General features: G+C 41.1%; 1 protein-coding gene across 4 annotated transcripts in view; it reads right to left on the minus strand.

Annotated features, from left to right (window-relative positions):
• FAM133B (family with sequence similarity 133 member B) overlaps positions 1-12,995 on the minus strand; it is a 38,014-nt gene that overhangs the window by 6,182 nt on the left and 18,837 nt on the right. For 2 of the 4 annotated variants that reach the window (XM_056118144.1, XM_056118142.1), the window contains exons 4-8: positions 10,674-10,748; positions 9,589-9,616; positions 9,105-9,129; positions 8,389-8,481; positions 370-462 (exon numbers count right to left, since the gene is read on the minus strand). In XM_056118144.1, coding sequence (XP_055974119.1) covers positions 370-462; positions 8,389-8,481; positions 9,105-9,129; positions 9,589-9,616; positions 10,674-10,748 — 314 coding nt within the window. Of the gene's footprint in view, positions 1-369; positions 463-6,036; positions 6,088-8,388; positions 8,482-9,104; positions 9,168-9,583; positions 9,617-10,673; positions 10,749-12,995 lie in introns of all 4 variants that reach the window. The other 2 variants (XM_056118141.1, XM_056118143.1) reach the window with 2 other exon arrangements.

The raw sequence follows: 12,995 nt of genomic DNA on the forward strand, positions 1-12,995 counted from the left end.
TGACAGTATACAGGGTAGAGCGCTTGCCTTAGACGCAGTCAACCCAGGTTTGATCCCCAGCATTCCATCTGATCCAAACCCTGCCAGGAGTTAGCCCTGAGTGCAGAGCCAGGAATAAATCCTGCACACTGCTAGGTGTGATCCCAAAAGAAAAAAACAACAATCAGAGAGAGAAAAAAAAAGCCATATCCTTTTATAGCCATTGTCTTTTAGAAAAACACATATTTCTAAATGGAATTTATAGAATATCCATTCCTAATATTAACCATTAAAAATGAATAATCAAGGATCTATTTTTATGAAGTCGTTATTTAACAAATCAAGTAAGTAGATATTAAAGTAGTCAAATGAAGCTAAATCTATACTTACCTCTTCAATATAATCTGATTCTGACAAGGACTCTGATGACAAAGGTTTTTCTTCAGGATATATCTTTCTTTTTTTGCTGAGTACTTTAATTTCCTGTATATAGGGAAATACATGCCATAGTGATAAAAAAAACACAAAATTTCGTACTTTTAATTTATATTTAACTCTTTCATTACAACATATGTTCATAGAGTATAACAGAGCTTCAGAAAACTCTAAAATTGGTGAGCTATTCCAGTAAAATTGGTAAAATATTCCAGTACTGATATTAATTCCAATAAAAAAATGCTTTTATTAAATAACAATCAATTATATGTGGTAGAATTTTAAAGGGGGGAGGGAGGAAAGATTGGGTCACATCTGGCAGTGCTCCACAATCAGGAATCACTCCTGGTAGACTTGGGGAAATATATGGAATGCTAGGGATTGCACCTGAGTCAGCTGTGTGCAAGGAAAGAGTCATACCCATAGTATTACCTATCTGGCCCTGAATTTTAAATAGCACTGTAGCACTGTCCTCCCATTGTTCATTGATTTGCTCGAGCGGGCACCAGTAACGCACTCCATTGTGAGACTTGTTGTTACTGTTTTTGACGTATCAAATTATCAGAAAATCATAGTTATGCTCAAGGATCATCCTGGTGGGAAGTTGAAGACCATACGCAGTGCCAGGGATCAAACTCAGGGTGGCGGGCTGCGTACAAGGCAAATGCCCTTCCCTTTATACTATATCTCTGCCCACAACTCTCATTCTTTTGTTTCTATTCAGAGTTGAATTAGACAGACCAAACACTGCAGGAAAGAGGGGCGGGGGGAAGGTAATTACTTGCAATGATCTAAAAGAGTTTCTATAATGTACTAAAAGTATAAAGTTCACATTAAATTAAAAAATTTCAAAACCAATTCAGCCGAAGAGAAGGACTACATGGAGGGCGGGATTCACAGATCCCGAAGGAAAAAAAAAAAAAAAACAGTTTCCAAAAAGAGCCGAGATCATTGGGAAGTCCCAGATGGGGTAGGTACCGCATCCCGCCTCCCCCAGATGGAACCCCGGTGACCAGAAGCCTCTACAAGCACAGCTCGAGTATGCGGGAACTAGGACTTTTCCTCAAAACAGCCGCGCGACATCTCTCTATATACAAAGTGAACCATGGGAAGTAAACCACCCAAGGTTTCTCTCTGAAAATCATAGTTAAGTTTGGAGCACGGCCACAGCCCAGAAACACAAGGACTTAAAGCATAACCCAGCAGCTTGGAGCAGAAAAGTGAACGGGCTATGCGTTGATCCAGGCCATCATGTCTGTCCGGAGGGGAAAGGGTGTTGCCCGATTCGCCCTCTCTTCTCTGGAAAGAAGGATGGGGGCCGCATTGGGGCCTTGTGGACAGCAGGTATGAGCTGGGAGTGTGGGGGCAACTAAAACCTCATGGGAAGGGGGGCGTTCTAGTCCGTCCTTCACGCCCTACTGAGGCCACCAGTTGTCCCCCACGAGTGGCTCTCCAGCACGGCCACAGCCCCAGAAACACAAGGATTTAATGCAGAACCCAGCAGCTTGGAGCAGAAAAGTGAACGGACTATGCGTTAATTTAGGCCATCAAGTCTGCCGGAGGGGAAAGGGTGTTGCCCCATTCGTCCTCTCCTCTCTGGAAAGAAAGATGGCGGCCACATGGGAGCCTTGTGGACAGCAGGCATGAGCCGGGGGTGTGGGGGCGACTAAAACCTCATGGGTAGGGGGGCGTTCCGGTCCGTCCTTCACGCCCTACCGAGGTCACCAGTTGCCCCCACGAGCAGCTCTCCAGCACGGCCACAGCCCCAGAAGCACAAGGACTTAATGCAGAACCCAGCAGCTTGGAGCAGAAAAGTGAAAGGACTATGCATTAATCCAGGCCATCAAGTCTGCCAGAGGGGAAAGGGTGTTGCCCCATTCGCCCTCTCTTCTCTGGAAAGAAGGATGGCGGCCGCATGGGAGCCTTGTGGACAGCAGGTATGAGCCGGGGTTGTGGGGGCGACTAAAACCTCATGGGAAGGGGGGCGTTCCAGTCCGTCCTTCACGCCCTACTGAGGCCACCAGTTACCCCCCACGAGCGGCTCTCCAGCACGGCCACAGCCCCAGAAGCACAAGGACTTAATGCAGAACCCAGCAGCTTGGAGCAGAAAAGTGAAAGGACTATGCGTTAATCCAGGCCATCAAGTCTGCCAGAGGGGAAAGGGTGTTGCCCCATTCGTCCTCTCCTCTCTGGAAAGAAAGATGGCGGCCACATGGGAGCCTTGTGGACAGCAGGTATGAGCCAGGGGTGTGGGGGCGACTAAAACCTCATGGGTAGGGGGGCCTTCCGGTCCGTCCTTCACGCCCTACCGAGGTCACCAGTTGCCCCCCCGCGAGCGGCTCTCCAGCACGGCCACGGCCCCAGAAGCACAAGGACTTAATGCAGAACCCGGCAGCTTGGAGCAGAAAAGTGAACGGACTATGCATTAATCCAGGCCATCATGTCTGACCGGAGGGGAAAGGGTGTTGCCCCAGTCGCCTTCTCCTCTCTGGAAAGAAAGATGGCGGCCGCATGGGAGCCTTGTGGACAGCAGGTATGAGCAGGGGGTGTGGGGGCGACTAAAACCTCATGGGAAGGGGGGCGTTCCGGTCCGTCCTTCACGCCCTACTGAGGTCATCAGTTGCCCCCCATGAGCGGCTCTCCAGCACAGCCACAGCCCCAGAAGCACAAGGACTTAATGCAGAACCCAGCAGCTTGGAGCAGAAAAGTGAAAGGACTATGCGTTAATCCAGGCCATCATGTCTGCCCAGAGGGGAAAGGGTATTGGTCCCTTCTGCCCTCCTCCCTCTGGAAAGAAAGATGGCGGCCACATGGGAGCCTTGTGGACAGCAGGTATGAGCCAGGGGTGTGGGGGCGACTAAAACCTCATGGGTAGGGGGGCCTTCCGGTCCGTCCTTCACGCCCTACCGAGGTCACCAGTTGCCCCCCCGCGAGCGGCTCTCCAGCACGGCCACGGCCCCAGAAGCACAAGGACTTAATGCAGAACCCGGCAGCTTGGAGCAGAAAAGTGAACGGACTATGCATTAATCCAGGCCATCATGTCTGACCGGAGGGGAAAGGGTGTTGCCCCAGTCGCCTTCTCCTCTCTGGAAAGAAAGATGGCGGCCGCATGGGAGCCTTGTGGACAGCAGGTATGAGCAGGGGGTGTGGGGGCGACTAAAACCTCATGGGAAGGGGGGCGTTCCGGTCCGTCCTTCACGCCCTACTGAGGTCATCAGTTGCCCCCCATGAGCGGCTCTCCAGCACAGCCACAGCCCCAGAAGCACAAGGACTTAATGCAGAACCCAGCAGCTTGGAGCAGAAAAGTGAAAGGACTATGCGTTAATCCAGGCCATCATGTCTGCCCAGAGGGGAAAGGGTATTGGTCCCTTCTGCCCTCCTCCCTCTGGAAAGAAAGATGGCGGCCACATGGGAGCCTTGTGGACAGCAGGTATGAGCCAGGGGTGTGGGGGCGACTAAAACCTCATGGGTAGGGGGGCCTTCCGGTCCGTCCTTCACGCCCTACCGAGGTCACCAGTTGCCCCCCCGCGAGCGGCTCTCCAGCACGGCCACGGCCCCAGAAGCACAAGGACTTAATGCAGAACCCGGCAGCTTGGAGCAGAAAAGTGAACGGACTATGCATTAATCCAGGCCATCATGTCTGACCGGAGGGGAAAGGGTGTTGCCCCAGTCGCCTTCTCCTCTCTGGAAAGAAAGATGGCGGCCGCATGGGAGCCTTGTGGACAGCAGGTATGAGCCGGGGGACTGGGGGCGACTAAAACCTCATGGGAAGGGGGGCGTTTCGGTCCTCCCTTCACCCCCTACCGAGGTCACCAGTTGCCTCCCACTAGCGGCTCTCCAGAGAGAGCCACGACTCCAGAGCACAGAAACCAATTTCTTAACTATCTGACTTTCAGTAGAAATACTTCCAGGGTCAATAAGTAAAATAGCAGAAATCCGAAACCAACATTTAATTCTTGAACCCAGCTGTAGAAAGCAAATCACTTCACAATGCTTTTTCAGCATGTCTGATTTGGGGGGGAGAGAGGGGGCTAAACTCTAAATAATAGTGGTGAATCTTTTATTGAAACAATGAATCTAATCAAAGCAGATAGTGTTAACTAGAATTCATCTGCCCCACAGGGACTGGGTGGGGTGGGGGGTGGGGTTTTATTTGGGTTCTTTATGGTAAAAAATAAGTATTGGTAAAGGGAAATGTGTTTGATATTTGCATGACTGAGACCTAAACCTGAAAGCTTTGTAACCTTTCCCACGGTGATCCAATAAATAAATAAATAAATAAATAAAAATAAATAAATGAAAAAAAAATTTCAAAACCATCTGAAGCATAGTAAAATATTAGTATTTATCAAGATTACAGAGTAAATGAGTCAAGTGCTATTTTATTATTTCCTATATATGTTTTCCTCTGTTTGAATTAGTTTAAAACAATAAAAACAAAACCACACAATGGACAAAATGCTCACCACCTAATGTTACACAGAACAAAAATATGAAACTTTTTTATACAGGATGAACCCAATTTTAAAGACATAAATTATAAAATAGTAACAGCAATGGATTTCTATTACATTATTGGTGATTTAATATTTTTTGACTTTTGCGAGACACATTTCAGGATTATCAGGACTTAATCCTGGCTCTGCACTCCAGGATCACACCTGGTGGGGCTTGAGGGACCATATAGGTTCTAGGGACTAAATACAGGTAGGCTGCATGCAAAGTAAGCACCCTACCTGCCGTACAATTGCTCAGGTCCCTAATGGGGATTTAATTTTGTTTCTGTGATTAGCTTTACTATTTTGATAGGAATGAGAAGTGTTCACTGCCATTACCAGCGATTTAATATAATTAAGATTTTTGGTAAACATGTTTCTGTGTAAATATATGTAATTTTACATAATCACTTGCTCTTTGAAACCTGTTCTTCTCACCTAATATCTTTCCATGCTAACTATATTGTCATGTATGGTTCACCTTTGACATTCACTGAAAATATATGTCACAATTTATTTCATCAATCTTCCCTCCTTCTGGAGGGGAAGCATATGGGTTCTTTGCTACTAAAAACAAAGTTGAAACAGAGTAGAAGAGAGTATAAGTGTAGAATCTTTATCTAATAATAAAGACTAAATCAAAGCAGCCGTCATCCAAATGATTTTTTTGCTCTCTGATATCTTCACAACTGTTTCTTAGTTCACTCATTTATGAATCACATTTTATGAAGAGGTCTCCTCATCAGGTTCTTTCATTAATCTTACCAATTTCAGATTGTTGAAACAGTTTCTATTTTATTTTGGAATTGCCGGAACATATATATTTAACAATTTTTCTGTGTATTTCAGGTCCCTCTAATTATTATTACCTTCCTTTTTGGCCACCATGGTTTACAACAGTATTAGGAATATCACTAAATTTTTTGATTTCTGTATGTTATTCTTTGTTTATTGTACATAAACTTTGCTCATGGTTTATCCCTTCTAGTTATTCTTAATTAAATTATGCAGTCAAAAGTTGAGTTTTGAGGCACAGGTAAATTCCTACCCCAACAGCAAAAATTTCTTAAAGCAAATAAAACACTGAATAACATACTATTTTAAGGTAATATAAAATTATCATTACCTTTTCTTTTTCAGTCGCCTCCTTTGACTTCTTTCTCTTTTTCAAACTATCCTAAACAACAACGAACATATATTTATTTTTTTGCTGTTTAAGGTCAAAAACCAATCAATGGTGCTTGGGGATTATTTAGGCATCAGCTCCTGGCAGTGCTGGAAAAGCATGTGGTGCAGGGGATCAAACCTGTCTGTAGCATGTGAAGCAATCATCTCTGAACTACCTCTTTATGTTTATTTCTGTGTTGGGGTCACACCTAGCTATGCTTGGGTTTACCCCTGGTTCTACCCTCAGGGATCATTCCTGGTAGGCTAGAGAACTTTATGGAGTGTCAGAAATCGAACCTGGTTAGGTCTACGCAAGGCACATGCCTAACCTGCTGTACTATGTAACTCTGACCCTACAAATATATATATTTAAAACATATAATTTTAAATGAGAGACAGCATCATAGTTTTAAGTTTAAAAATAAAAAAATTATTTACTCTTCGTGCTGGAGAAAGAGCACAGTGAGTGGATAAGGCATGTCCCTTGCACACAGGGAACCCAGATTTAATCCCTAACATCTCAATCTGAGCACAGCCAGGAGTGGTTACTGAATGCAGAGCAGGGAGTAACCCCTGAGCACCACTGGGTGTGGCCCAAAAACAAAAAAACAAAAGAAGTGATTTACTCTTAAGTTTACTTTAATTCCAGAGTTTAAATATGAGACAATGTATGCAGAATAAGTATATAAATTGACCTTATATGCTTATAAATCATGAAAACTTTCATTTGATTACATATCACAAGTGCAGCTAAAAAATATGTAACAACTAAAATAACATTGTCTATAATATGCAATCTAAAAATATCCCACAATAGCAGTTACAGAAATCATATTACAACATGTAAGTTTATCAGAGAACCTATATACCTTAGTTTACAGAATTTTATTACGTCAAATTTGCCTGCTCTAAAAAAAGTAGAAAATAAATTGTACGTCACTGCATTTTTGGCTATGATACTCATATACACTGGGGTTTTGAGTCACATTATGCTCAGATTATCAACCTGATTTCTATATTATCCTTATAGAAGAGAGGAATGAATTGTGATCTTTGATTCCCTTAGTTCTTATAGCCTCCCTGAGGATTTATTAGAAAGTAAGTTTATTTATTGTCAAATGCTTAGAATTATCTGTATCTAACACATAATAGGTATTCACTGAATGTTAACCATCTCTATTTTTAAACTAGCTCCTTTGCTAAAGAAGACAAAGAAAATCTACATTTACTAAATACTTTCTAGAAAGTAGGCATTTTGTCCAAAGTGCTCTCATTAGAGATAGTGGATATGAGTCATGATATTGGTAACTCTAGGAAGTGTTTAACAAATTATAGTGCATAGACACCTTATATTAGGATCATAGGACATAGGCTAAAAAGAGGTTTCTGTAAATGAGACTCTAAAAATGGGATCCAGGAAACTACATTTTTTAGCAACTGCATCTGTACCTTTTTTGTTTTGTTTTTGTGCCACACCCAAAGTGCTCAGAGCTTATTCCTAATTCTGTGTTTAAGAATCATTCCTAGTGGGTTCTGGGGACCCTAGACGTATATATGGAGTATAGGAGATTGAATCTTGGTCAGTTGCATGCAAGGCAAGCACCTTTCCCACTATACTATACTGTCATGTCCCACATCTGTATCTTTTAACCAGTTTTTGAGAGATAACTGTCTATTAATTTTTGATAGAAGAAAACACAACTGTCTATTAATTTTGGATAGCAGAGAACACTTAACTATCATATCTTAGAAAAGACACATGTCCATACATCAGAAATACACATTCAGTTTCCAATTTCATTACTAGCTGCATGGCTCTAAGATTTTGTTTTAAAAGAGTTAACCAAAATGGGAAAATAATGTCTACAATACTTATAAACGTGTCATAAAAGTGCTGAAACTTGGAGACATAGATGCAGAAGTATTTAGAGAACAATTAAGACAAAAAAAATAATTACGTAGATCAATTGCGTGCCATAGGCAAAGTATTTTAAAAAAAAGTATCCCAAATATAACTTGGGGTCAAATTAAAATCTAAAAGAAGCATGCTAATTATTATTATTATTATTATCATCATCATTATTTTGCTTTTTTGGGTCACACCCGGCGATGCTCAGGGGTTACTCCTGGCTCTGCACTCAGGAATTACCCCTGGCGGTGCTCAGGGGACCATATGGGATGCCGGGGATTGAACCTGGGTCGGCTACGTGCAAGGAAAACGTCCTGTCCGTTGTGCTGTCGCTCCAGCCCCAAGAAGCATGCTAATTAAATGCCTTCACTATACAAAGTTTGATAACTTAAGTAATTTTACCTTACTATCTGATTCAGTGTCTGACATGGAGCTTTCAGAAGATTTATGTGAACGATTCTTCTTTTTCTTTTTCCTTTTCCCTTGTTTCTTATCCTACAGAAAATATTTCAGAAACATTTGCATTTAGTTTCAAAAATGTAACTGGTACATTTTGTTAATATTAATTCTCTATAAACAAAACTTTAAAAGAAAAAAGGAAAGTGATTTGAATTATGTGCAATTTCTAACATGTGGTCAAATAGCATTTTAGATTTTCAAGTCCATTTCTTATACTGGTATTTTTAAATTTGTAAGATAAATTTAGTTATCTAAAAATATTTTTTAATTTGCTTTTTGGGTCACACCCGGCGATGCATAGGGTTTACTCCTGACTTGTGCACTCAGGAATTATTCCCGGCAGTGCTCAGGGGACCACATGGGATGCTGGGAATTGAACCCGGGTCGGTCGCATGCAAGGCAAACGCCCTACCCACTGCACTATTGCTCCAGCCCCTAAAATATTTCTTAAAGTGGGGTAACAATTACTTCAACAGATCGTCCAAAGAGGAATTAACATGTTTGTTAAATAAATGTTTAAATACCTATTTACTCAAGTGAGTACTCTCAGTTATGGATAACTAATCAATACCTGGAAGCAAACTTTTTAAGAAAAAATATTTTACAGTGGATTTCTTTTTGTCAATATAAAAAGTGGAGTTATTTCATGCAAATCTTACCTCATCTTCAGAATCTGAAGAACTGCTGGAAGAATCAGAGCTTGATGAAGAAGAAGATGAATACTTGACCAAGCACAAAACAATTAAAGCTTGTGAGATGCAGAATTTTTTTTCTTTTACAAAGTCTTTCAAATATTTATGATACCAATGTAATGTCTAAGAAACAGATGCCATGTTCATAAGACTTATATACTGACATATAAAATGTTCTATCCTTTTCACCATCACCCCGCCCCACCCCCCACCCAATGAAAAGGTTCAGTAAAATAACAAGACTAATTTAAACTTTCCTTCTTTAGTAGTGGAGTTATGTTACAAAGTGGATGTTGCCTTTCTTTTTTATCATTAATATCACATTATGAAAGAACCTCCAGGTGCCTCGCCTCATCTAGAGTTATATATGGAGGTTATAAATTAGTCTTACTCTTTCCTTTGTAGGCTAATTGTAACATATAGAAAAATGGAAAACTTTTGCTCACCCTACCAGATTTCTTCTTTTCTTTTTTCTTTCTCTAAAAGCAAACAAAATTCAAATCCCAATTAATGAAACATGTTTAAAAATGTATTTACTTGCAGCCATGCGGCACTTCATACTTTAAGCCACTGATGAAACAAGAAGAGCACACCACATTTGATGGGGTCAAAAGTGGAAGGCAACCAATCTCATTAAAATATATATATATATATACACACACATATATAATACATACATATATATACAAACACACATGTATATATTAGCACACAAGGCTCAACTTATACAAATTGTAACAACATGTTAGTAATCTCTTATACAAGGACTTAACAACTCCAGGATGAGATACAACAATTTTCATTAACTTTCCTCTAAGGAACCTTTTTGGATCATTTTCAGCGAATTACTCTTAACAAGCAATACAAAATATATTATTTAGGATCTGCCTTTGGGGCAGGCTTGGGAAGTGTTGGGAAAATAAAAATAACAGTGGTGGAATGGTAGTGGCTTTGGTGTTAGAATACTGATGTGATAAATTATTGTAAAAATGTATTTATTAATAGTAGGACACAGCACTATTATGGAAACCCAAATGCAAGATTAAGAAGAGCAGTACTGGGATCACAGAGATTGCATATGGGTTAAGGCACTTGCCTTGCAGGCAGCTGACCCCACCTGACCTTGATTCATGAAATTCCTGGCACCAGATGGTCCCCTGAGCACTGTCAGGGTAGCCAAGGTAATTCCCAGAACCTAAGCACAACCATAGTTCCAAGGTCCTCATATTGCATCATCAACCCAGCTAGCAGAGAATTTCTGGGAGGGGCAGCAGGCCTCCTGAGCACCAAATGAGAGGCCCCCCAAAACAAATAAACAATAGCAATTAACAAGGGCTTCAGTGATAGTTCAACTGGTAGAGCACAAGGCTAGCCTGGGTGAGGTCCTGAGCTTGACACCTAACTTGAATATAGAACAACTGTCAGATTCACACCCAGAAGTCCACTGCACACCCCTCCCCCCATTACCACTTACCACTGGATACAGCCTATTAAAAAATAAACAAATAAACCCCAAAAAACTAAAATTCATCTTACCTGTCTTTTTTTGGATGAGCTTTCAGTTCCACTTAATAATTTCTCCCTGTGTTTTTCTAGTTCTTTTTTCCAGTTCTGCAACAAGGTTACACAAACCATCAAAGGCTATCTATGCCACTGATGCCTCATAGAGAGCACAAAACACTACTACTTCCTATTCTGCATCTTCTACTGCCTCCTCTCGCCCATCTCAGTCTTAATTATGTCAAGACATCCCAGGCATTAGAGTCCATTGTTTCCCAAAGTGTAACACAGCCTGAAGTGGGGGAAACTGGAGGAGGAAGTGTGCTGAAATGATTTGGTGGTGGTGGTGGTGGTGGGGGGGGCAGTCACAAATACAAGTTGGAATATGTCCTTGTTTGTGTGAAGAGAGATTTCCAGGGGGGCACTAAGTGAATTTTTTTTTCCCCTGAAAAAGGAGTAACAGTCAAGTAAATTTGGGAACCTCTAATAAAGCCTATCACCAGAGAAGCTTCAACTGTTTTTTTTTTTTGTGTGACAATATAGAATTTCAGGAATTTAGCCTCACATCTCTAATTTCATGTCACTGTCATCACTTCTATTACCGAAGTTCCCATGCTAGCTCACCACTAAAAGATCATACACTCAATTCTACTACTGCCCTTTCTCCTTTCCTCAGGTAAGGATTACAGTTTTCACCAATTCAAGGAGTTAGTTTTGTAGTTTCCAACCTGTTAAATTGCTACCTATTTCACATAGGATGACTCTAAAATCCAACTATTTTGCCCCAACGGTACAATTTCATTTTTTTTAAACAGCAAAGTAGTATCCTACAGGGTATATATACACCCCACTACTTCTTCATCTGGCCACCTGCTTGATAACTACTTAGACTTGTTTCATGTTTTGGCTATTGCAAATGATTCTGCTAATGAAGATAGGAGTGCAAACATCCATTCAAATTCGTGCTTTCATATTCTTCCAATAAATGCCTCAAAGAGGGGTTGCTGGATCATGTGGTATTCCATTTTACCTCAATACTGTTTTCCAAAGAGGTGTTGCCAATTTACATTCCCACCAACATTCCCACCAACAGTGTACCAAAGTTCCCCTTTCTCCAAATTTTTGCCAATATTTGTTCTTTCTGATCTTTTGGACAGGCTGTTCTCTCCAAGATGAAAGAGCTCATCACAATTTTGATTTGTCTTTCCCTAATGAAGAGCAATGTTGAACATCTTTTTGTTTCTGTGAGCCATGTGTACATGTCATTATTATAATTACTTGTCACTCCCAGTGGAGACACCAAGGCTATAACTGGCAGTGGGGTGGGGGTGGAAAAGTATGTATGTGAAGATAATATGTTGCCTGGGATCAAATTTAAGACCTCAACCTATAAGGCATGTGCTCTATCACTTGAGCGACATCTGTATATTTTCTTTGAAGAAGGATCTAAAATACTTTAGGTATTTTACAAGTATTTGATTACCTATTTCTATGATATTTTGGATATCCAACCCCTTGTTGGATACGTGATACATAAATAACCACTTCCAAATGATAGGCTGCTTTTTGGGGGTTGCTTTTTATTATGTAAAAGCCTTTAAATCTGATGCATACACATTCACTTGTTTTTCCTTTTGTTTCCCATGTCATGGGCGTTGAGTCTCTCAAACTTTTTTGATACTGAGGTCCTGAAGTGTAGCATCTATGTTTTTATGTATTTTATGCCATCCAGTTCCTAATATCTAAGAATTTAATTCACTATGGGTAAATTTTCGTGTAAATGGTGTAGTCATTCCTCACTCCCACCCCCGCAACCTCCTTTTATTACATGTTCCAATCCTACTAGTGCTTTTCAAAGAGATTATTAAGAGACAGAAGTTCTCACTATGTTTTGAGGAGCACATACTATATTTTGAGAAAGTAATTCTGCTTTTTAAAAAAAATGATTATTTTCAGACAATGAAAAAGTGATTTATACCATGACTGAAATATTTCAGACAAGTCTGCAATAAAAGAAGCAAACATCTGGGGCAGGAGCAATAGTATAGTGGAGAGGGTGCTTGCCTTGCATGTGGCTGTCCCACGTTCACCCCCAGCACTCCATGTGGCTTCCAGAGAACCGCCAGGAGTGACCCGTGAGTGCAGAGTCACGGAGTAAGCCCTGAACACCACTGGGCGTGGCCCAAAACAAAATAAACACATTAAAAAATAAAATTAAATTAAATGAAACAATCCAACACCATGAAATTCCCAGAATAGTAAAGGAACATAGGGGCAGTGGGAAGAGAAGGAGCAAGAACTTAACTTACTATATGATGGTTAATTCTTCTTACATTTACAGAAATTAAAAAACAACAA

Source organism: Sorex fumeus, unplaced genomic scaffold (genome assembly GCF_029834395.1).
Source record: "Sorex fumeus unplaced genomic scaffold, SorFum_2.1 ptg000037l, whole genome shotgun sequence".
Classification (NCBI taxonomy): Eukaryota; Metazoa; Chordata; class Mammalia; order Eulipotyphla; family Soricidae; genus Sorex; species Sorex fumeus.